This window comes from Xenopus tropicalis, chromosome 1, assembly GCF_000004195.4.
Source record: "Xenopus tropicalis strain Nigerian chromosome 1, UCB_Xtro_10.0, whole genome shotgun sequence".
Taxonomy (NCBI): Eukaryota; Metazoa; Chordata; class Amphibia; order Anura; family Pipidae; genus Xenopus; species Xenopus tropicalis.
In genome coordinates this window covers 124,130,537-124,156,733 of record NC_030677.2, presented here as the reverse complement: position 1 = coordinate 124,156,733, position 26,197 = coordinate 124,130,537, and the positions used below count along the sequence as shown (strand labels likewise).

Below are 26,197 nucleotides of genomic sequence, written 5' to 3'. Positions count from 1 at the left end.
CGAGTGACCCATGCGCCAGTAGCTAAATTACTAGAACTGGGCATATTACAAGGGAAGCCTTCATTATCTGGCTCCTCAGATGTATAGACAGATGAAAAATAAGAGTTCAAAATTTCAGCTTTTTCCCCGTTCTCATCAACCAACTTACCCCTCCGTGATAATAAAGTTCCCACCCCTTCTTTCTTCATTTTTTTACTATTCACATAATTAAAAAATAATTTAGGATTCTTTTTACTCCTAGCTGCAATATCCCTTTCCATTTCTATTTTAGCTTGCTTGATAGCTTTTTTGCATGCTTTATTTGCTTCCTTGTACCTGATGAAAGTTTCTGCTGTCCCAGCTAACTTGAATGCCCTAAAAGCACGTTTTTTCTTACCAACCTCGACCCTAACACTTTTATTCAGCCATAAAGGTTTTGCTTTGCGCTGCCTCTCCTTGCTTACAAGGGGGATATACTGTTGTGTATACCTACAAAGCAATGTTTTAAAGATGTTCCATTTTCCTTCTGTGTCTTACCCCATGAAAAGCCTTTCCCAGTTGACACATTGCAGAGATGCCCTTATACTGGCAAAGTCTGCACGTCTAAAATTGAGCGTATTAGTTACTCAATTGAGTTCTGCTTGTCATTCCTTTACTGTGCAGTTTTATCATATTATCTCAGAACCAGAATTAGCTTTATGATCTGGCTGAATCCCAAGATTTCTTGCAAGAATCCTTATTATGAACCCAATAAAAACATTTGTTTTCACAGGCAGTGAAAAGTAAGTAAGTTGCGCAGAGTAATCCTATCACAGCTAGCATTTTGGACTGCTCAGAGCAATAATCCTCGCCATAAGTAGTGTTTTTGTTGTGCAGGTAGGTCAATGTGTCTAGCTGTAGCAGACAATAAATATATAGAATGTTCCCATGTATTGGGAATCCCTAAAGCATGTGCCTCTGGTGACCCCTGCAGGCGTGAGAGCAGGAAGGCAGCAGCCAAAGGGACCCTGCACTGCTTTTTATTTGCATGTCTATGCATTAACATGCCGCAAAAAAGTAGCACATCCAGTCCTGACCTATAATAAACACATTAACATTGCCTTGGTATTTACCTATGCACCGCCCTTGTGAGATAAATTAGCAGTGTGTATATATAGTCTGAAGAGTTGTAAATGTGCACTAAATTATACTTTAAATAATGGTAATGCTTACTGTTATGTTTCTGGCTAAAAATTCCGGAACCTCATCATTTGTCGGATTGATTACGATGTAAAATGGCTTTTCTACAGAACGCAGTTTGCCATCAGTGACATACAGTGTAAACTGATCAGTGGTTGGTTCAATTCTTTGATGGCGGGACTGGACATAATTGATGTTCAGAGATTTAATGTCCTTGAGTAGAAATGCAGCTAAGTAAAAGAATATCATTAACATGTTTATTACATTTACATTAACATTTATTTAAATGTTTATTAAGAAGAGACTGTATGAATTGACATACCAGATTTTAAAAAAAAAGTATTTACTTCATTGTATCTATACAAACATTACTGGCATATTATGATAACAAAATACACAACCTTTTGTTTCTGGAAGTATAACAACCTGCACATATACAGATTAAAGACCTTTGCTGCATATAAATGAGAAAAGATGACCAAGTGTGGGCAACCCCCAGGCAAGTCACATTATCTCACTATACTTTAGGTACCAAACAAATAGACTGCAAGCTATTCTGCCTTTCTGTTTTCCATACCATCTGCTCTGTACATCTCACGCTCTTCTTATCAGAACTCCCATAAAAAAAAATGTAGCCTCCAACACTTCAGTTTTGACAGATATATGCATAATGCAAATGTGTTTTGAGAAGGTGGGAGCATTTCTGGAAAGATAACAAAAATTCATTGTAGAAGCAAAGTCTTAAAAATGATTGCCATATGTCAAGGCAATCACAGATGCATAGCATCTATTGTAAAAACAAAAAGATACGGAAAAGGCAAATTCCTCTAAATGAAATGCATGCTCAAAGGATGATCTACTCTAATTTGCAGTGTTTATGCCTCTTATCACCTTTGCAAGCTTTGCCTATTGAAGCCAATGCTTTGAATATTTACGTACCAATACTTATACCCATATTACTCTTCTCAAATCCAGGAGATGGGAGGACATTTTCAATGTAACCATATCGAGGAGGAGAAACCAGTATGAATTCCAGATTGTTACTTTCTGTGTCAGGGTCCATGGCACTTAAATGATCTACACTGAGGGCAGATGATTTGCCCTCATCGACTACAAATATTTCACCTACAGCACAAGAGAGATTTAAAAAGCTTTTTATGGTTGCACTAGACAAATTCAGATTTTTTTTTTCTTCATCTCTATATTGAGAATGGCCTGTACAGAAAATGGCAGCTTTTGAACGCGCACCTTAATCTTACCTATTATAACCGATGGGGGTTGGTTGTCCACTGGCAGAATTGTAACATTGAGATCATATACAGGAAAAGACTCATGGTTTGGCAAAATCGGCAGACGAGGACCATTGTTGCAGCACTTTTTCTGCGGTTTATCTGCTTCAGCATCAGAAACCACCAGTGTTATAATATCAACATAGACCTTCAAGCCAATTTCGCCACCTAAAATTTTTAAAATGATCAAGCTGTTACAAAATACAGATGTCCTGGCTATATCAACATGCTGGGGATTTGGGGTTTATGGTTCCAAAAAATGCTAAAATCAGATTTTTAGCATAGAGATAAGGATGGGGGAAACCAAGTATGTGCAAAGGACAGGTCTTTCGCAGTTAAGCGAAGATGCCATGTATTATACAGTATGTGATTATTTTGGTAATGTAATAATAGGCAGAAAGTGTGCTATTGGTCTAGTAATTTATAGCAACCAATCAACATGTGGTATTTACTGGTCAGCTGTTTCAAAACAACATCTGAATGGTCACTTTGGGTTACCACACCTGGGCAAACATTGCCCCTTTTTATATATTACCATTTTGTTCTGCAAGTCTTTTACAACACCAGATGTGTCAGACAAAGAAGCTATAGATTTGGTTAGCTATTCTGTATTACAGTCAGGGGGAAAGGCTGACCAAAAACTCTCAAAATCATTAAAGACAAACCAGAGCTATGCCATTACATACTTGTATGTCTATAATGTACCAGTCCTTCAACAACATCTCTCTGGGTGAATTGATCAATGATAGATCCAGCCTTTAGCAAAATGCCATAACGTGGTTGGCGAGCGATCATAAATATCAGCTTCATGTCATCACTGTCTGCATCAGTAGCTGAGATATAGTCTGCTGATATGACTACCTCTGCCCCTTCTTTGCAAATAATGGTGGAAATTAGGTTCTCTTTAATAAATGGAGGTTCATCATTAATAGGAGAAACCTGCAAAAAAATAGAGAATAGCACAGGTTTTTATAAACAAAATAATATATTCCAATACAGCAGGCAAATTTATTTTGCATATATTCTTGGAAATCCCTAATTTTAAAGCTGATAATTTGCTCTGTTACAGAACCAAGTGCATTATGCCACACATAGGGGCACATTTGACCATTTAAGATATTTTGAGAAAAGTTGTTTTTTTTTATGTGTAGATATTTTCAAGATTTATGAATGGGTTTTCGTCAGTACATGATTCAATATTTTTTCACAAAACAATTTGTGTTTTTTGGAATTTTTTGCTGAAAAATTAATATTTTTCAAAATAAACTCCCATAATTTGGGATTTATTAACGTTTAGTTAACTTTTTATTTTCAAAAAAAAAATTGGCAGGTTTGATCTGATGAGAACCAGTGAGGCCTATGGAAGGCTTCAAATACTAGAAATGTCTGATTTTAATTCGAAAATGGTAAAAAATGTGAATATTCATTGTCAGCCTGTTCTTTTGCCACACACTTTCAAGAGGAAGTTAATCACGTGATATTTGTCAGTTTGCTACACACTTTCAAGGGGAAGTTAAACACAAGAGTGGTTTTCAACACACTTGCAAGGGGAAGTTAATCCCATCATTGTTTTCTATTTCACCCAGTTTCAAGTGAAACACATCATTTTTTTCTGAGAATAAGTGCCAATGCTTCTAAAATGGTCACTGGACAATAAACGCGATATTTTCATTTGACCCAACCAAGTCGTGATCATGTTTTATTTGAAAAAATACCAAGTCGAGTTTATACGAGTTTCAAAGTTACTAAAAGTGTGTGCCACATAACTATCCCAGGAAAAAATACTCTAGATAAGGATACAGACTCATGGCACTATTTGCTCAGTGAGTAACCACAAGAGTTTCATTGACGTTACTTTAGGGGAATCCCCTTCATGTACCAGCTACAGTATGTGTAATTATAAATGTAGGCATTTTATAATTATGCTGCTCTTTACAGCACCTTCTGAAGTCACCAAATTTGACTTGTCCGCCCATATGTACTAAAAAGCACTTGCCAAGCAAACCCAGGAGCAGCAACCCATAGCAATCAATCAAATGTTTGCTTTTAAATAGGTGCCAGCAAATGCTACCTGCTGATTGGTTACTATTCGTTACCGCACTTTGGCAAACTTACTGGTGCTCATTTATCAACATTGAACAAATTGGCACCTGGGCAGGAACCCATAGCAACCAATCTTTATTTAATTGTTCTTCCTGCAGCTGGCTGAAAAAGCTAATCACTGATTGGTTTCTTTGTGCTATTGCCAAGGTGCAAATGTGCCCACTTGTTGGTAAATGAGCCCCAGTGTCTTTTATTATATAACCCCTAATGAATATATAATTTGTTCCCTTTGTATTTCCTTGTTATCCTTAATTCAAGAGCTGCTATGGTTTTGATTATGGGTAACACCACATACTTGCTTGTATTTATACTTCAAAAATTAATTGAACCTAGGTTTATTTTCTTGCCATTACACTGAAGAAACTGTACTGGCTTAGTTTTAGTAATGGATTAACACTGGGAAAAAGATAATAAAATTAAAAGTAGACTTTTAGATTTTATAATAATAAAGAAGATTCAAACAAGTCCTTCATTCTACTTTATGCCACATAAATAATATCATGTAAGATGGCATGTACATGTGATTAAAGACACTCTGTATTTTCATTTCTGACTACATACATCAAACCAGTTGTCAAAGAAATTTAATTGCTAAATCAAACTAACCTGTATTTTTAAAATAAACTCAGATGAATTGATTCCATCTGTTGCAATAAATGAGATTTCATCTTGTAGGGTCTCTGAACCATCATGAAGGTACCTATTGAGAAGGATTGTAGCTGCAGTTACAGTCAGTTTTATTGCTCAAAATACAGGAGTAGAAAAAGAAATATTATTTTGATTTAAATATTCCCTTAAGTTCTGCTATTAAACTTTAACACAGACACACACACACATATATAACTACATTTATGTGAATACATAATTCACACAAAGATTTAATGACAAAATTAATGTGTTGTATCTTCATGTTTCCCTTCAACCTAGTGAAAAACAAAGATATGACTGATGGACACATCTTACATGCATAAGTATGTATTTAAACATTTGTGGGTCTCACATTTGCTATCAATGTATTGTTGTATGGTATTGTAGTGAAGAAAGACATGAAATTAGTAAATCAATCCTCACCTAACTTTTAATGTGATGAGGTCCAAGCAGGTGAATGGGTCACCTTCCTGCAATGCAGATCCATCAAGTTGAACGATACCATGCAGTGGAGCTTTGTGTAAAATAACTTTAATTTGTTCTTGTCTGGTGTCCTTATCTGTGATGTGAATGTTACTTGCAGTAATTTGGCTGAAACCACCTTCTTCAACTTTCAAATCATATGAAAACACCTAAAAATAGTTATCAATAAACATTTCATCTTAAGTATAAAGTTCAACATGTGCTATAATTAATTAAATTCAGTGGTCAAAAAACTAGAGTAAAGGAGAGTGTTGATCGCAAGCAATTCTAACCATTAGATTATTAGGGTTCTATACACTGGGGCATGCTACAGCAACCACACTGCTTAAATAACGAAAAAAATCACTACAAGGTGACAATTACTAGTAAAAAGCATATTTTCAAGTTCAATTTCTTTATGGAATTTAGAATAAATGGAAGCAACATGTTTCTCACAAGCCACTGGTTAGGGATCACTGGTTTAGAATTTCATAAAGCCATTGGTTCTATACTGTATATATAAAAAATATATTGTATATGCAATCTCATGATATTTTAATCATAAACAAAGCATATTGGCTTGTGGTGTAATGTAGAATCCCATTAACCTGTTCTACTTTTATTTAGCTTAATCCTTATGAGCAGGGTATTTGCTTGAATATAAGACTGTATCTCAGAAACTGGTGCTAGGTTGTAGAAAATGCTTCCGACTCTGAAGAACTCTAGAATTCCTCAACATGACAACAAGAACCCTCAGAAACTTTATTATAAGGTAATTAACTTTATTATGTTCAAACATCATTTTACTGACATTATTAGACATGTGATCTGAACTCAAAAACACACATCACTTACCAGTAAATAGTAAATCTAGAATTAAATTCATTTAATTGAAAAAACCTTAAATAAGTTAAGACGAATTTTAACATACCTCAGGAGGCTGATTGTCTATTGGAAGGATAGTGATATTGAAACAGATGCCTTGAACTGTTCCTCCATGTTGGTTACTCACTGATAATATAAACTGGACATGTAGAGGAGTTGGCCCAATGTCTTTAGCTGGTGGTATGTAAGCAACTTTGAGGTGATTCACAGCATGCTATAAAAATAATCCCCAGGCTATTAAATTAAGATAGATATACATATAAAAGAGATCTACAGAATATTATATTAACAAATATTGCTGGTCTTCATAAAATAATAGTGGTTCTCTCAAATTAATGCGGTTCTAAAATATAACATCTCCTAATATCCCTGCAGCAAAGTACATAATTATGTGTGAATTAGGTCCCTTATCTGTATATTCCTCGGTGTGTAATATTTTTTTCTATGTACAGTTGGTTGTTTGAAAAAACAAAAATAAGATACTGAATTTACCTGTGAAAATGTTCTTGCTGTGTCTCCTGCATAATCCTTTCCAAGTTTAAGTATAGTGTCTACAAGAACTATCTTCCCCGCATCTAAGCTGCTGCAAGGAAATAAATTACAACAAATTTAGTTCCAGATGATACTTATCATATAAAAATTGTTTTAGCAGTTGTTTTTCTTCAACTCATACCTGCTATTTGTAAACAATGAACAATACGTTCTTTTGATGTAATAGTAAAAAGCATAACTCTATAACTTTGTTAAACTCAGATATTAGAAAGATAATAGGAATGTTATAATGCAACAAGAGGGTCAAACTATAAAATAATAAACTGACTGCTTCACTTGCAAAGACTGATGGCCAAAAATTTCAGTAATAAAGAAAAATAAAGGTTAATGAAATTAACTCTTGGCAAAAAGCTGATCTGAAATTCAGAGATGTCTAGATTTTAAAGTACCCATGATCATGCTAAAATGTAACTTTTACCATTAGAAACCTGATATTACCTGTAGGTTGGCACCATACAAGGAGGAGTAGCAACTGTGTAAATAAGTTCTCTTTCAGGTGACTCTGGGTCTATGAAATGCAGTTGTTTCTTTGTTATATAAACAACCTCATTCTCCTTTACCATCAGATGTCGTACTGTTCCAGGTGCTTCTATGGGCAGCTGGTCATCCACGGGGCTAATATGAATGATTACTGCCTAAAAGTACAAGATGTCCATTATGTTTATAATTAGCAACAATTCTTACAGAACTTAAACACAAGCTTCATAGTAATAGTAAATGTTGAGATACAACAAATTTTTCCTTATTAGAAAATTTCAGATTTAATTGGCCCTAACTGTAGAGAGGGGATTAAATCTAAACTTTATTTGATTTAAACTTTAACTTAAAGGAGGTTAACTTTTAAGTTGACTTTTTAGTATATTATAGAAAGCCCTACTCCTGGCAACTTTGCAATTGGTTTTCATTATTTATTTGTTATCTTTAATTATTTGCCTTCCTCTTCTGCCTCTTTCCAGCCTTCAAATAGAGGTCACTGACCCCGGCATCCAAACAATATATATTTTCATTCAGGTCCTCTCCTATTGATATTCCTTTCTTTCAAACCACTGCCTGGTAAATAAGACCCTAGGAACCAGATAGCGGCTGCAATACCAAAATGGAAGCTGCTTAACAAAAATGCTTAATAAACGAAAACTCATAAAAATAATAAATGAAGTACAATTGTAAATTGTCTCTGAATGTTATTTTCTACATCATACTAAATGTTTATTTAAAAGGGAGCTCTTTAAAAGAAACTGGTTGCGTATAGGGTTCCCACTCCCCTAGTGATTGAATTGTTCAGCCTAGTGACATTTTCTGTTAGTTTCATGCACCCCTTTGTGTTATAGTTGCCAATTTGTTTGGCTCTACTTCTGTCTAAAAGCAATTATTTAGAAGCAGCTTCTAACACAACGGACAACCACAGAATGCTAGTTAAAGCTCAATTTATTTCATCCATTAAAAGCAACTACACCTGGTGCATTTCGTGCGCATACAAACTTAATCATAGGTACCTGAGGACCAGAAAAGTTTGGTGGATCATGGCTATCAGACAGAACAACATCAAATGAATCTTCAAATACTTCTCCTCCAAGATGGCGATAATAAATGAAACCGTTATATAAGTCTCGTTGCAGGAAGCTTGTGACAGGATAAGCTTTATAAAAGGAAAAAAACAAAATATAAATTAAAGCTGACACCGAAATCTAGGCCATTTTATATAACCTCTAACTAGACTATGGAAGTAAAGAATGTAAAGAAAGAGAGAAAGTATAAAAGACCCTACTATTGCAGCATATAATAAATATCATAGAATAATATTGCTCCATTATGTCCATGCAAATGAAACATCACATACAAAAATGCAGTTGGATGCAATGGAATTATCACCTACCTTGGGGAGATTTAGGATCCCCTAATGTGTTGCAGGTATACACAATTGACTTGCATCTTTTGAATCACATGCTACCATTGTATTTGATACCATATAGATACACTGATTGCTGAAACTTTATAACTAGGTTTTTATCAAGGATGAGAAAAGTGCCTGTGTTGGTAAATAATGAGCAAGTTGGTGGAATTCTGTGAAAAAAATTGCAATATGCAACAATATTTTGCACTTTGTACTGCCTTAGTAAATATGCCTATATATGTTCCAGTATCCAGGTGAGTAGTGCAAGTGAATGCTAAAATATGGTATTTAACACTTTGCCTATGATTATGGTACATTGAATGAAATAAAGAGGATAATAAGTATAATTTACAATTGCCCTGCACACAAGTGCACCGAGGGCCACAAAATCATGCACCTTTGTGCTCATCGACGTATCTCTTATGTCAGGGGCATAACAGTGCTCTGTATTTTATAGTGGATTCAAAATATGGAACATGGTGCAGAGTACATGGCAAGCAGGTGAAAGGCACTTAGCACAATGCTTCTGCTGGCTCACTAACCTTTGTGCATTTTGTGATGTCACTTGTAAGTGATGTGTAACATATGGTACAGGATAGGAAACACCTACATGACCCCACTTCCTGCACCCCTCATCAGTACAGCACTGCCGAAAGCTATCAGCACAGTATTCATAAGAAAAGGTCATGCGGGTGCTTGCACTGCGTAACCTGTGCCTGTTTTTTTTGCACTTTGCAAACTGTCCCACTGTTTTTGAATGAGCTCTATTATGAAACACATGATATAAATGCATTCTCTAACACTATTTTCTCTATTTACAAACTAAAACACCATCAGGTACATATAACCAAATTGCTATTGAGGAATGTTTAGGGATCCAGCAGTACTGTACAACAAGGTAGAATCACTGAGGGTCCCAGGTTGTTAGGCAGCACCCAGCGAATATAGTCACTTCCTTCCAACCACAGGTCAGCGCTCTTCTTATTTTTCTAAAGAATGCACTGGCATGGGGTAGTTGTGCTTTCAGTACCACATGTCCATATTTTGCTGGTATCCCAGCATCCCCTGTAACGCCCTAGATGAGCAAATGTGCAGTATGGAAATTCTTCAAGATTCTTGTCCTGTGCATATGCAAACACAGGGGTGCCTGGAACACAGGCACTAAGAGGAAAAGTACCCCAGGCCAGTTCATTTTTTTGAAGAAGAGGAGGGTCAGAAGTAAGTGACTAGAATCACTAAGAGGTGCCTAATAATTTAGAACCCTTAGTGATTCTACCTTTCCGTTTCTATTTAAAGTCTGACATTGTAAGTGCTATTTTTGTGCACTAAGGGGAATAAAATGATACAGAGAACACAAAATTTTGTAACTGTGTATGTTAAATTAGTGTAATCACACATATACTTAATTGCTGTTCCTTTAAATAACAGCATTGTCATATTCTTTTGAAGGCAGTAAAAGTTTATAGAAACAGATTTATATAAGCTGAGCTATATTTGTTTCATCTCCTAAGTTACAAAGCAATATAACAGCTATCATCTACAGCTTATTTTAAGCACTCTGTGAACTTGCCACTCCAATCCAGAAAATCTTAGATTTTCAGAAGTGTTTGTACTAAAGAGATCTTCAAGATGCCGCAAGCAGTCAATTAATAAAAAACAGACTGAAGTAAATGATAAGCAAGATAGACATACCAATAAGATTTTGTCCTGGCTTCTTTATAATCTCTCCAGCTACAGAAGGCTTAGTGATATTAAAACGTATGTATGCATCACTAGAGTCCATATCAGAAGCACAAAGCATAGATCCCTCGATAAGGACAGCTTGACCTTCACTAAGCTCAATAACAATGTTTGTGATGAGGAAGGGAGGGCTATCATCTTTTGGTAGGATGTTAATAGGAAACTTGTGTCGTATGCTGTGACGTCCATCAAATATTCTGAAGACTATAAAATCCTTAGTAGTGTCACTGTCATCATGATGGTAGCAAACATCTCCAGCCTGGATGTCCTTAACTGTGAATATAAATCCTTTCCCACCTGAGAAAAGAGTAAGATAGTTCAAGTTCAAGACTCGTCTTTATCCTTTCTATTACTGGGTTAATTTTAAAAAGCCACAGCTAAAATTTTCAGTGCAGAAAGTAGTTTTTACTAATAAATTAAATCTGGCACAAGAAAGCACCTATTCAGCCACAAAATACTGGACACTTTTACTTATCAGTACCAAACAGCTATTTAATCAGTGCCGGTACTGATTTTGCAGCTGCTTCGTGAGCCTGGAATATATATATGCCTAGAGGCAATTTTAGGCCTACAGGCTCTGTTTTCAAACCTCTGGTAGCCAAATGGCACATAAAGACAGTAACAAAAAGCAATGGCGCCATGCCATAGACACCCTGGAACAGACTGATAGGCCCCGCAGAAAAAGTTTAAAAATGATAAGGTAAGGTAATTATAAGGCATAAAGTCCTCGTCTCTTCAACCTTTGTAATAGGGGAAGAGGTGAGTTCCAAAACCATTATGAAAAGGTGGCTGTGACCACCATGATTCTAGGGGTTAATGACTATCTCCTAGCATGCAACATAAACAAAAGTGTGTTTTTATTATAGGAAAATAGAAGCCCAAATGCTTTCCTTTCCCCCCCCACCAATAGGAAATTGATTGAAAAATGAGGAAAACAAATGCCATACCTCCCTGTGCAACCTTGGTTTGTACATAAGTGTAACTGCTGTTACTAATGCTCATTTAATATTCCCTAACCACTGCACAGAAAATAGACAAAGAAATCCACAAGACCCCAGCAAAGTTTGATTCATGACACGCCATTCTGCAATAGAATTTTGGAAGGAGTGAGTCAATACAAAATGGTTCCAGGGGACCCCATTTCTTTGGGCATGACTACTTTTATTTTGGAAAACAAACTAAAGAATTCAAAGGTTTTTAGGCAATGAAGTTTATACAAAATAATTATACCCCCTTCTAATTCACATTCCATTTTGTACCGCATCTCCTTTGCTATCTTTCACAAAATTATAACTCTCCCTATTACACTCCTACCTTTTCTTACTTTCAGTGAAATCACACAGCTTTGATATCCAGTTGTGTTAGTCTTTCAGTCGAGCCCAGTCAGATTTATTGGTGTTAAAAAAAAGTGATTTGTCCTAATCTCTCAATTTTTCAGTTCAATGACTTGTGTCAGTCCTCTGGAAATTCAATTTATTCTGAATTTCTAACAGAAGATTATGTGGTATGTACGTCAGGCTGACATCTCTGTGAAATTATAGACTTGCTATGTAGGGTTTAAACAGAATTAATTAATGCAAACTGTAACCTCATAAGTGCCTAACAACTCTGGGATATTGTGTCTAATGTGAAATGGCATAATCAGTGTCATTCTCCATAAAGACCTTCAGGTGAGTGTGAAAAATATGACATTTAAACTGAAGCAAAGGTATGGTTATATTATTTGAAATACTTGGACCTGAGGTTTTTCAGACAAGGGGTCTTCCTGCAATGTGGAGCACCAGGGGTACTGTTGCATTAGGCGCGTTAAGAAACTCACCTCAGGCAGCACTCCCCAAGGCTAACACCCCAAGGCTACTAAAATCATTTAAACCCACAAACATAGATTATATTTAAAAAATAAAAAAATTGAGAATTCTTCATAATTAGTGATGAGCAAAATTTTTTGCCATGTTTCGCTGTAAAAAAAAAAGCCAGTGTTCCTGAGTGCCCGCCTTGGTACTGAGTTCTTGTCTTGGTTATGTTCTTGGTTCTGGCCTATGTACTGGACTCTGCTTCTGCCTGCCACCTGCCTTGACCTTTTCCCTGTGTACTGACTGAGCCTCAGCATGCTACCTCCCATGATTCAATACTATGAGTGGCTACCACTGTTTCAGCAGGCTGCTCAAGGAAATGTTTACCAGTGTTACCCAGAATATGTAGTCCAGCCAACGTATACTCAGCCAATTATTCTTGACAGATGTCTGTCAGATTATTACTTACAATAATGTAAGGTATAAGTCAAACATGATGATCTCTCATTGTAATAAGAACATCAACCAATATGAACACTACAGGAAAAAATATTTACCTTACTTCGTCTTCATTGTCTTCTCAAAATGAATTGATTTGCTAATTAACTATAGTATACAATAACCTAATGTACTTGTAATGAAAAAGCCCATTGTACCTCTCAGAGTAATACGTCCATGCTGCAATCCATCTACAATGACCAAACGAACTGCATTGATGTTGTCATTATCCACAATTTGGAACTGTTTCCATGTAATTGGTCGAGACTGGCCCTCCAGTAAATCCAGACCTTTTTAAATCAAAAAGATAGAAATAAAAATACAAAATACCTCATTTAAATAATTTGAAGGAATACTCAGACAGAATTCTTGACAGAATTTCATTATTTCTGTAGTTTCATCCCCACGAGACAGTATTCTAGAGACTTTTGTTTACAAATTGTTATATTTTCAGGGCTAACAAAGGAGATGCATAAAGAAGTGCAGGGGGTTGGAGCCATGAAAATATACTAGTAGAGATGTACACGAACACTCCCGCTCCTCTTTATTAGCGATCCCACCTGGTGCATGGACCCTGGGGAGATGGCACTCCCCTAGCACAGTAGAAAGAAGTAGGTACCGGCACACAAAGTGATGCAAGCGGGGGATAAGCCCCTTGTGTTTATTATGTCAAACAACCACATATGTGTTCCATGTGTCTTCACCCTTAAACCATATTTAAGGGCAGTGAGACATGCGTATGTCATCCCCGCGATTTACATTCTTGCCAGTGGGATGGCATTGCGGGGAGATTAGTCGCCCACAGTAACGAAGATTTTTTGCCGAGCGACTAATCTCCCCGCGTGCCACTGTCCTACAAAGATCCTTTTGTAGTCTTGCAATTTGGAGATTTATTAGTGTTATAGAAGGTATAGTAGAGGGCTGTGATATGAATCTTTATTTAATTGTCTGGGTTTGTCACATAGTCTTAACTTCTGATTTTGTAACCTCTTTTGTATATAAAATATGTGGTGGGAAACTCAAGGATAAGAAGACTTTATCTACATATTGTTCTATCTTATGGTCCAACTGCGCACATTGAATGTTTTAGTACATACTAGACACTTGCACTAAGGAGCATGGAGAGTGGGTAGTACTGCATAGTGGCCTGTTTAATTGGTATTCAGAGAAATGGTTTATTATATTAAACCGTTATTTAATGCTACTCATAGGGGCACATTTACTAATCCACGAACGCTCCAAATGCGTCTTTTTCGTAATGCACATATTGTTTGCGACAATTTTGTACCTTGTGTGACTTTTTCGTATTTTGCGCAACTTTTTCGTACTTTGTGACAAAATTGTCGCGCCGAGGACGAAAGTTTCGGATTCATTCAAGCTTCGTTATCGTGACTTTCCTTGGGCCAGGTTGGAGCTGCACGGTGCCATTGATTCCTATGGGAGGCTTCCAAAATCATGCACTGAAGGATCAATGTCAGCATTTTACGATCGTTCAATGCGAAAATGTTGTGATTTTCGGATCACCGATACAATATTTTCTTGACTAATACGTTTTTTTCGTAAGCATATTCGTGATATTTGCGATCTTCAGAAATTTCCGTATCCAATCCGAATTTATCCCATTCAGGATTCGAACTCGTGTTTTAATGAATGTGCCCCCAAGAGTCATTTAACTCTGGGAGTTGATAAATCCACAGCCTTGTGGAACATTTACATTTAGTTAAGCCTATCCTAGGGTTTTTGAATATCTAGCTGTTTGGGCCAAGCTCTTAAGCGAACAAAGTTCACTGCATTCCTCATACTGTCCCCTGTTTGCTGTGCCAAGATAATGCTCGCCTAGTGTCTGAGTGCCAGAAATGGCAGAAAGCTTGCTAATCAGTTAGACAAAATCCTGGCAAAGAACTTGAAGGACATGTAAAGCCTACATTTGCCTACAATGTTTATCAGTTGGGCACATCTCCCCCACCCAAATGGCATCATTTGTACTGCATATATCCCCTCTGTTTGCTAGCACCATCACATTTTCCTAAAGCAAATAGCAGCTTTCACCTGGTGGACATTTTTCCTCTGATACATAATCAGATACATTTAAATCTGCAAACAGCATACACACATACAGACCCTTATTCAGCATACATTTCATCAAGAATACAGGCTCACACAGGCAGAACTGTCTTTAATAAAAGTTCTGCTTTGTTTGAGCTGAGCTCAGGAGAGGAGGTTAGGAGAAAAAAATTAAATCAGACTTTTAATTTTTATGGGAACCAGCAATGCCATCTCTTCACTGGCTGCTAGACTGGGGGGCGGGTTTCGTAATCTGAGCTTAGAACAACTGAGCCTGCTCACAAGCCATAAGTCACAGCAAATTCCTGCAGGAGGGGACCGAGTGGGTTTCAGGAGGAGAAGGAAATCTAAGTGATCTAAGGGGATGTTACAGCCTTACTATTAACCACACCAGTGTGGTAAGATTTCAAAGGCTGTTCACCGATTACATTTTTGTGTGTGGGGTTTACATGTCCTTTAATATTGGTGTTTATAAATAAAAATTGCCAGTGTCTGTTGCAGTTCTGACCTGCTTTCTAAGTAGAAAGAGTGCACGTAACCAATTCACTACTGAGAGGAGAATCATAAAGACATGCAAAAAGTCAGTTCCAGTACAGATACATTTTAACTGAGGAATCTGTGTGTTTAAGCTAGCCTTATATTCATAATTCAAAATAATGTGTGCTTTCACTGGGGATGAGCTGGACCACAACATTTATATGAAAATATTAACTAATTTTAAATACTCTCTGTCAAAACTGCTTGATTTTGCTTTAATTTGAATTTGAATTACTAATAATTAAAAACATCAGTGCATACTACATAATGTTTAACATCATAAAATTCATACCCATGTTCCATGAAACGCGAGGAGCATTGGTGTCAGCCGTACGTATAGAGATATGCACTGTAATTGGAGGACTCTTTTCAAAAAAGAAATCATGCACCTCAAACTCCACCTGTTAAATGTGCAATGTACATTTTTCATTAAATGGAGGCAGAAGCAAATATAACCATAGGAAGAGACATAATCAGTAAGTCTACTTGTAAAGTAAAATATATAAAAACAAGCCATCTATGCATAATAAGCATAATAATCCAGTGCAATTCTCGTTTTAGCTGCTAAATAATATATACAGATTGGCGCTAAGAATAAAAAAAAAATGTGCCTGTTCTATTTCAGTAATGAATATAAACCTGAAGATTGTAGAACCAAGAAAATCTGATTGTCTTTTATCTGACAAACAGCTTCACAATAAATTGCATAAAAAAATATATTCATTTTGATGAAGTGCACTGGGTGCAGTTGTGGCAAATGAATCAGAATGTTGCACTTCGTGCACTGCACTAATAAATGAATCTTCATATAAATGAAAATTGGTAAAAAAGAAGGCCCACTGATGCACTGGTGTAAAACCTTACGTTCTGCCCAAAAATGTACCCCTTTGGTAAATGCCTCTGTGCTAATACATAATCCAAGAGTTGCTGTTTTGCTAAATGTCATCTGAAACATACTAAAGTATTTATGTGCTTCTAAAAGGCACCAGATGGATTATTTACCTCCAAATTTCTTCTCTCTGTGTGGCTGCTGTTCGGAGGCTGATATGCTATGAGCATTTCATTGAGATCTTTCCATGTAAAGGATGTAATGGGCTTGGTATGGTCAGACAAGTGTGTGATGAACCCTTTGCTTGGAGGTAAAGTAATATTGAAGACCAGAAGATGTTTGGCTGTTTCGCTGTCCTCGGCATCCAGTGTTGCAGTTGAGATGGGTGTTAGAACAAACTGATCTACTTCTAAGATAAACATAGACATGAAGTTGGCTTTGGGGATTTGATTTGGAACAGCATCCCGAATGAGAACAGGAATCCAAGCATGTTCTGACTGCAAGGAAATGCATGTATAGTTAACAGTCTTATAACACAAACATCTGCAACATGTAGAAACAGGAGGCATTGTAACTGTTAGGAGTTAACAAGGAATAAATATTCTCTCTTTCTTGCTGGAAGTGGACAGAAACATCTTTATTTAGTTACCCCAAGCTGATACATCGTATATTATTATTATTTCCTTTTCCTTGGGTGGCAGCTTTGTAGTAGACAGTTTACACACTGCAGCATCCAGGATGTTGTAACATTCCACACATGCTATAGTTGTCATATTTAAATCTCTCATCTTAAATTAACCATTGGACCTCACGTTTGCTTCTATGTAACTGTCTACATCTCTTTTTTTACTTTTTTACTCTTTTTTATTCTTTTATTTTTTCAATGAAAGGAGGTGTATAAAACTATTTGGTGTTGCATAGCTCTTGAAAGAGAGAGTTCTATACAGGCCCATTGTCTGAGCACCACATCAACAGCCAAGTGTGGTCCTCAGCTATCAGTTTACACCCAGCTTGACTGATATGTTAACAAGTCCCTATCTGATATTAGTATGTACTGGAAATGGCACTATGACACTTTATATTTTGGCATGACCAGCCTCTCGGGCAATATCTTAACATTTTTAAATTGCGCTCAGGAAATTACTAAAAATATATCACATTTTGATCATATCAACCAGGTCTGGACTGGGATTCACAATAGGCACTGGCATTTTAAGTATGCAGGGCCCCAAACAGCCCCCAGGACCAAAAAATAGTGACTGTCTATGGCATCTTGCAGCAGCCCTCTGGCATCTGCTAGTCCGGGCCTGATATCATCAATAAAAAGTTCACTAGTCCTCCAGTTACCAGTTTGCTTCACTGAATGAATGGATTACTCAGATGGATCCACCCACCTATACACTGATAAAATTCTCTTCTTATTTCTCTCTTTTATAACACCTGTAAGAAATTTCTTGTTCTAAAGACATTGTACAGATAAAGGAAAGTAATTGCCAAATAATTTTGTAATAATTGTTACAGAAAAATGAGGCCTTAGTACAGTGATCCTCAACCAGTGGCTTGCGAGCAACATGTTGCTCACCAGCCCCTTGGATGTTGCTCCCAGTAACCCCAAAGCAGGTGTGTATTTTTGAATTATTGGTTTGGAGGCAAGTTTTGGTTTCATAAAAACCTAGTGTAAGGTCAAACTGAGCCTTCTGTAGGATGCCAGTCCACAAAAGGCTATTAAACAGCCAATCATAGATCTTATTTGGAACCCCTTGGAACTTTTTTTATGCTTGTGTTGCACCCCAATACTTTTTATATTTGAATGTGGCTCTCAGGTATAAAAGGTTGGGAACAACCCCCGTTAGTACCACACATTGGCCAATACTAATAGGTAGTGCAGGATTCATGTGGCAAGTGAGTTTTACATAATTTGACCTAATTGTGGTTTTACTGCAAGATAAAATACAAGAACTAATACCTTGTAAAGTGATTTGCTCCTTGAGTCTGTAAGATCCAACCTGATACTGATATAATCAACATTTGGAGATGGAGGATCCAAGTGCTGGTATCGGATGCCCTTTACAAGGAAATCTTCACAACTCATTTTTATAACGCTCTGGATCCTCTTTAAACCTTGTATGCAGCCTCCATTCTTGCACAAAGGTCCTGGCTTTTGATCTATAAAATAGGAGATCAAATTCAAAGTAAGCATTGCTGTTTGTATCTGAAAAGTTAGTAAAAGCTAAAAGTTAAGGTGGCCATACAATGGCAGATTTTAGCTGCCAATTCAGCAGCTTATCTGCCCATGTATGGGCACCCCCAACTGAGCCTACCCGACCAATATCTGGTCTAAAATTGGCCAGATCGCAATTGGGCAGGTTTGATTTTCCTGTAGGATAAGGAACCCTTGGTCTAACAGTCCATATACCCCCTATTTTAATTTGATCATTTGGCCCTAGGGCCAAAACCAATCCACCTTAGGCTGGCATATCGGAAGAAGATCCGCTCCTTTAGCTAAGTCAGATGAGAAGATCTTAAAGTGTATGGCTACCTTTTGCATGAAAATGAATGTCTGATGTCTCCACAAGATGAGCACTAGCTCATAAAACCACCTATAACACAAAATGGTCCCACCTAATTTTTCAATATTGTGTAACGTATATATATATTTTTTTTTTAAATATTAGCTTTCAAAAATTGTCAATGTTTATGTTTAAAAAAAACAAGTTTTTCCTTTTATACTAGTGATATTCATAAGATTCTGTTGCTTATAGGAACATGTCGTATCATGTTAATGTTTACTAAAACCATTTGAGATGATACACTTTACAAATGAAATATATAAATTACAATCTGAACTTCTAATTGGCAGAAAATAAAAAGCAATAAAAAATATAATAGTATTATATTAGAAGAAGTCTGTTCAAATTATCAATATTTCTGTCCGTCCATAGTTACACAACTGCCCTTTTAAATAATATTAAAGGGCATGTTTTTTGGCATACTGAAAGATAACTAAGCAATTGGATCTGCAGTCATAAGAAGTTTCTATTTTTGCTTTGCTATTTCCTTCTCAGCATGACTACCGCATCAATATATCAGAAACAAGCTCCCTCTAGACTATAAAAGACTAAAATGTTTATGGTTTTACCATAAAACTACTTATGAGACAGAAAAAGCTGCTAGAATAAATAATGTATAGTTTTCATTCCCCCATAATAACATGGTCATGGCCATAAGCTTCTATAATAGTATCAGCTTCTTTCGACATGGATGCTGCATAGTGTGTACTTGCACCATTGCATAGAATAACTCTTACTTGATCCATGGAAGAAGCTGTGTGGCTGATCTCCTCGTGGTTCTTGTTTCACAGGATCCCCCGTCACAAGCTGACCGTGTGCAGGAAGGAAAGATTCAGAAGACGATATTCTGATGGTACATTCAATGTTTATTCTTTTGTCATAGTCAAAGCTCAGTATGTTCTTATCAATAACGTCAGACAGACCATAAAACTCTGGCACTTCAAGCTTTTTAGGCCCCAGCTGTATGATATTACAGTCAGGCTCTATTAACTTCACTCTCAGCAGGAAGGTTTCAGTAAAAGTCTCAGTTTCTGTAAATCTGAAAAGGAAATCAGTTAAAGAAGGATTTATTTAAAAAAAAGTATCAAACTGTTACACAAAGAGATTTATTTCCCTCAGAAACAACTAAAAAGCAGATATATGTTAAATATACATTTTCTTAATGTTCTATAAACCTTTTACATGCAACAAGTAAAAAGCCAAACTTTAATTTTGAAGTTTGGATTTGTTGCTCTACTGCACATGTGAGCTGTCTAGAACAGCAAAGATCACAGGGACATTGGCATGGTGGCCAAAGGAATAGTACCCTGGGCCAATGCACTTTTAAGCAAATAGGAGCATTGGCCCAGTGTCTAAGGTAAGAGATTATATTTACTGGGGGGTGCCTAAGACATTGGCATCCCCTAGTGAATTTAAGTGGACTTGTCCTTTAAAGGATAATAAAAGTCACTTAAATCACTTAGGCATCTTGAAACCAGTTTGATCCTGACTTTAACTGCTGGCAGCTTGAAATCTTTTCCCCAGATCTCTGGCAGTGATATGTCAAGCTGCCATAAATGGTTGCCAAACCCAATGTGCATTTTTTTATAAAGTACAGGCAAAGGGGTGAGTGTTGGAAGGAGTTGTTTGGGTGGGTGGAGGAGGAATAGCCTCTGCCATCATGCTAAACTGTGCTGGATTAGAGAATGCAGCTTCTTACTCTATGTTACATCATACACCATTACACCATATTGCCATAATCAAAACCCATTTATTCATATGGTAAGAAACTCGAGAGAAACTTTGGTTAATACGTTTTTAAGCACAAATTGCCTATTGCTTAGGTGCAAGTGATTACCTGTGTTTTATACCCCTTAAAATCTCACTACACACTAAAAAATGTATCAGCCTCCAACTTGCTTTATGGCAGGAGCAGAACTGTGTAGATTTGTTTTCTGTTACTTTTTGATAACTGAAATTATATTTCGTACTTGCACTAGTTTGGCACCATATTGCTTGAAAATACTGTACAATGTTGCTGCTATAGGTTCTTCTCCTATATGGATTTCGGTTCACTGACCTGTAAAGTCTGAGCATGACCTCGTCTTCATCCAAGATAGGGCAGCCATTGTGTGTGTACTGAACTTCATTGGCTAGGAAATGGCAGTCAAACACCTATTAAAAATAAAACAAGATAATACTGCTAGGCAATACAAAGATGAGGCATGGGAAAACAAACAAGCTCCCCCTTCAAAAATTAATATACCGTATGTGTTGAAATAATATACATGCCTATTTAATAGAAAACAATAGATAAACTAGATTTTCCCTTTAAACCATAAAGGGATTTTGTCATGATTTTTATGGTGTGCTTTTTATTTCTAAATTACACAGTTTACATAGCAAAAAAATAACTCTACCATTAAAAATGTTATTCTTAAGCCTACAAATGTATTTTTTTTTTAGTTGTAATATTGGTGTGTAGGCATCTCAGGTCATTGTTCCTGATTCTGAGCTTTCTGAGCCAGCACTATACTATGAAACTGCTTTCAGATAAGCTATATTTTTTTCACTCTGTAACTGGAGGAGTCATGACTTGGCTGAACCTGACTTGGATTTTTACTATTAAGTGCTAGGTGGCATGGTAGCATTTTTAGCAATGCAGATGTCAAGGAGCTGTTATCTTGCTACCTTCCCATTGTTCTGCTGATCGGCTGCTGGGGGAAAAATGGGGGGGGGTGATATAATTCCAGCTTGCAGCTCAGCAGTAAAGTGTGACTGAAGGTTATCAGAGCACAAGTCACATGGCTAAGGGCAGCTGGTAAACTAAGAACGTATCTACCCCCTGTCAAATTTCAAAATTAAATATAAAAGAATCTGTTTGCTCTTTTAAAAAAACAGATTTAAGTGCAAAATTCTGCTGGAGAAGCGTCTATTAACAAATCCGTATTGGAAAAAACATGTTTTCCAGTGAAAGTATTCCTTTATTGCTCTCACTGTCAGATACTATTTCACACATTCATTTAACCTGTAGTAGAGGCTGATCAGGAATTCATATAAAATATTGGACAGTATATTAACAAGATCAAAATTAATAAATCATGAAAACTTTTTGCACTTGACATACCTGTGGTGTTAACCTTCCAACTCTCTGTGTAATGGGTTCATTAACAACTACTTCCACTTTGCAGGCATCCTTTTCCCTTGGGATGGAAAACTGCAGGTCACTTTCTGAGAGGAATGCACTCTGTCCTTTCATAACTTTCATTCCGTGATTGACTTTGATAAAGGAGGCGCAGAGGCCCCTTGTGAGCAACACTGACAGCAAAACTGGGTATACAATAGAAGGCTTCATATTGTTTGTGGGAAACACAACATCCACAAGGAAGTTTTTCTTTTCTCCTTACGATTCTTTAGCAGCACCCCATCCAGAAGCAGGAATACATCCGTCACCAGTTCAGTAACATCCACAGCTGCCCCTCCTTGTATCTAATAAGCACAACAAGCCCTTTCAGGAAGCTGCCGAGCGTTAATAAAACTCGTTGAGCATTCCTGACATCGCCAAATATTAACGCGCTTCTTGAGGTTTTGTAATCCTGAGAAACGAGGAGAGGACACACATGTTAATTCAGTATGGAATCATTGCCTTGACTGAACAGACTAATGTGTAAAAAAAAAGGAGCCTTTCATCCTGCGCACAATTAAAGAATTAGTAGTAACTTGACTTTTATGCACAGCTTGTGGCGCACACATAATGCTTTGCACCTGTACCAGGATGTAATGCGTCTATTCAGCTTCATTCTAAGCACAAGCGCTGGCTTTGCTACAAAGGGGTCGAACGCCTTTTTGCTTCAAACAACTGTCGCCAATCTGCTGCCACTTTTATTTGAAAGATAACTATTCTGACTCTCTCATTTGTCTTATAACCTTCTTAAGAAGTGTGTAGCTGGTATGTTAAAACAAAGGGTTTGCCCCAGGTTGCCTTTTCTTAAATACTTCACAAATTATAATGCAATACAACAACAACAACAAAAATAGACAGTAAAATGCTGCTTAAAGGGGAACTCCAGTTTCCAAACCAAAATTTGTTAAAAAGCCCCACACAACACAGAAACCCCTTATCACTGTAATCTGTTTCTTCAAAAAGTATGAATAAATACAATTTATTATATGCTGAAATCCAGCTACAAAACAGTTTTTTGAAATCCTGGCAAGGGAGGAGGGTCTAAAAAATTGATTGCACTGTGATGTTTCTTTCCTTATTGACATGCTGTGTGCAAGGAATTGTGGGATTTGGAGGAGGCAGGCAGAAGACAGTCAACTACTATAACATTTTATTTGTGTCTCAAAGTAGCCAGATCAGCAGGAGAACAGGGGGCAGGCTTAGGTAACTGTTCCAAACCATATTATTAAATTAAAAACCATGAAAATCTGTATTTTGTTAAATGATGTACAGTGGTGTGAAAAAATATTTGCCCCCTTCCTGATTTCTTATTCTTTTGCATGTTTGTCACACTTAAATGTTTCTGCTCATCAAAAACCGTTAACTATTAGTCAAAGATAACATAAGTAAACACAAAATGCAGTTTTTAAATGAGGGTTTTTATTATTTAGGGAGAAAAAAAATCCAAACCTACATGGCCCTGTGTGAAAAAGTAATTGCCCCCTGAACCTAATAACTGGTTGGGCCACCCTTAGCAGCAATAACTGCAATCAAGCATTTGCGATAACTTGCAACGAGTCTTTTACAGCGCTCTGGAGGAATTTTGGCCCACTCATCTTTGCAGAATTGTTGTAATTCAGCTTTATTTGAGGGTTTTCTAACATGAACCGCCTTTTTAAGGTCATGCCACAACAACTCAATAGGATTCAGGTCAGGACTTTGACTAGGCCACTCCAAAGTCTTCATTTTGTTTTTCTTCAGCCATTCAGAGGTGGATTTGCTGGTGTGTTTTGGGTCATTGTCCTGCTGCAGCACCCAAGATCGCTTCAGCTTGAGTTGACGAACAGATGGCCGGACATTCTCCTTCAGGATTTTTTGGTAGACAGTAGAATTCATGGTTCCATCTATCACAGCAAGCCTTCCAGGTCCTGAAGCAGCAAAACAACCCCAGACCATCACACTACCACCACCATATTTTACTGTTGGTATGATGTTCTTTTTCTGAAATGCTGTGTTACTTTTACGCCAGATGTAACGGGACACGCACCTTCCAAAAAGTTCAACTTTTGTCTCGTCGGTCCACAAGGTATTTTCTCAAAAGTCTTGGCAATCATTGAGATGTTTTTTAGCAAAATTGAGACGAGCCATAATGTTCTTTTTGCTTAAAAGTGGTTTGCGCCTTGGAAATCTGCCATGCAGGCCGTTTTTGCCCAGTCTCTTTCTTATGGTGGAGTCGTGAACACTGACCTTAATTGAGGCAAGTGAGGCCTGCAGTTCTTTAGATGTTGTCCTGGGGTCTTTTGTGGCCTCTCGGATGAGTTGTCTCTGCGCTCATGGGGTAATCTTGGTCGGCCGGCCACTCCTGGGAAGGTTCACCACTGTTCCATGTTTTTGCCATTTGTGGATAATGGCTCTCACTGTGGTTCGCTGGAGTCCCAAAGCTTTAGAAATGGCTTTATAACCTTTACCAGACTGATAGATCTCAATTACTTTTGTTCTCATTTGTTCCTGAATTTCTTTGGATCTTGGCATGATGTCTAGCTTTTGAGGTGCTTTTGGTCTACTTCTCTGTGTCAGGTAGCTCCTATTTAAGTGATTTCTTGATTGAAACAGGTGTGGCAGTAATCAGGCCTGGGGGTGACTACAGAAATTGATATTGAAATTGAAAATTGAAATTGATAAACCACAGTTAAGTTATTTTTTAACAAGGGGGGCAATCACTTTTTCACACAGGGCCATGTAGATTTGGAGTTTTTTTTCTCCCTTAATAACGTAAACCTTCATTTAAAAACTGCATTTTGTGTTCAATTATGTTATCTTTGACTAATAGTTAACGGTTTTTGATGAGCAGAAACATTTAAGTGTGACAAACATGCAAAAGAATAAGAAATCAGGAAGGGGGCAAATAGTTTTTCACACCACTGTAGATTGTAAGTTGCTTGAAATTAAGTTTACTTTACAAAAACTTAAGTTGTGTTTGGTGGAGTTCCTCTTTAGCTGCAGTTAGTTATAGAGGGCTACTGAGGGTGCCTCATCAACCAAATTGCAGCATTTAGGGCTTATTTACTAACTTAAGTGCAAATAGCAACTAATCAGGTTTTTTACTTTCAGTTTTCAATTGCTTATCCTCTCCTATTAACAACTGCACCTGTGCAATTCAGCACCCATGTTTGTAAGGGCTGAAATGGTAACCCACTGTAAATAAAGTACCTTTGATGGACTAATATTTAGCAACACACTTTTAAAGGGGCTGTTCAAATTTTATAGGGTTATGTAATAAAAGGAACTAAGTTTACCCAGGAGCAGTAACCTATAGCAACCAATCAGCAGGTAGCATTCAAAAACAATTATCTGGTTGCTATGGGTTACTGCTCCTGGGCAGACTTAGCTGCTTCTATTACATATAGGAGTTTGTATGATGTAGACCAGTGATCCCCAACCAGTGGTTCGTGAGCAGTGGCCTCAAAGCAGGTGCTTATCTTTGAATTCCTGACTTGGAGGCAAGTTTTGGTTGCATAAAGACCTGGTATAATGCCAAACAGAGCCTCCTGTTGGCTGCCAGTCCACATAGGGGCTACCAAATAGCCAATCACAACCCTTATTTGGCATCCTCATGAACATTTTTCATGCTTGTGTTGCTCCCCAACTCTTTTTACATTTGAGTGTGGCTCATGGGTAAAAAAGGTTGGGGATCCCTGATGTAGACAATGGTATTCTGAGGTGATTTACAATTGGTTTTCCTTTTTTATTATTTGTTGTTTTTCAGTTATTTAGCTTTTTGTTCAGCAGCTATCTGGTTCTAGGGTCTTGTTTACATTAACAATGAGGCAGTAGTTTGAATGAGCGACTTGAATATGAATAGGAGAGGGCCTGGAAAGAAAGATAAGTAATAAAAAGTAACAATAATAATAAAATTGCAAGCTCACATAGCAGTAGTTTCTAACTGCCTGGGTCAGTGACCCATTTGAAAGAGGAAGGCAGATACTGTAAGAATAAATAATATAAAAAAAAAACATTATTGTATTATATTGCAACG

The 26,197-nt window shown here is 37.0% G+C and overlaps 1 protein-coding gene across 5 annotated transcripts in view; it reads right to left on the bottom strand.

Moving 5' to 3' along the window:
• frem1 (FRAS1 related extracellular matrix 1) overlaps positions 1-26,197 on the bottom strand; it is a 74,833-nt gene that overhangs the window by 35,784 nt on the left and 12,852 nt on the right. For 3 of the 5 annotated variants that reach the window (XR_001925426.2, XM_031890523.1, XM_002939090.5), the window contains exons 2-19: positions 22,126-22,594; positions 21,079-21,173; positions 19,757-20,058; positions 18,416-18,615; positions 16,623-16,946; positions 15,913-16,021; positions 13,178-13,309; positions 10,681-11,025; positions 8,591-8,733; positions 7,536-7,732; positions 7,038-7,128; positions 6,592-6,759; positions 5,622-5,830; positions 5,157-5,250; positions 3,134-3,386; positions 2,418-2,615; positions 2,098-2,283; positions 1,192-1,388 (exon numbers count right to left, since the gene is read on the bottom strand). Coding sequence is in view for 4 of the 5 variants with exons in the window: in XM_031890523.1 (XP_031746383.1) it covers positions 1,192-1,388; positions 2,098-2,283; positions 2,418-2,615; positions 3,134-3,386; positions 5,157-5,250; positions 5,622-5,830; positions 6,592-6,759; positions 7,038-7,128; positions 7,536-7,732; positions 8,591-8,733; positions 10,681-11,025; positions 13,178-13,309; positions 15,913-16,021; positions 16,623-16,946; positions 18,416-18,615; positions 19,757-20,058; positions 21,079-21,173; positions 22,126-22,353 (3,471 nt within the window). In the remaining variant the exon portion in view is untranslated. Of the gene's footprint in view, positions 1-1,191; positions 1,389-2,097; positions 2,284-2,417; positions 2,616-3,133; positions 3,387-5,156; positions 5,251-5,621; positions 5,831-6,591; positions 6,760-7,037; positions 7,129-7,535; positions 7,733-8,590; positions 8,734-10,680; positions 11,026-13,177; positions 13,310-15,912; positions 16,022-16,622; positions 16,947-18,415; positions 18,616-19,756; positions 20,059-21,078; positions 21,174-22,125; positions 22,595-26,197 lie in introns of those variants that run through there. The other 2 variants (XM_031890521.1, XM_031890525.1) reach the window with 2 other exon arrangements.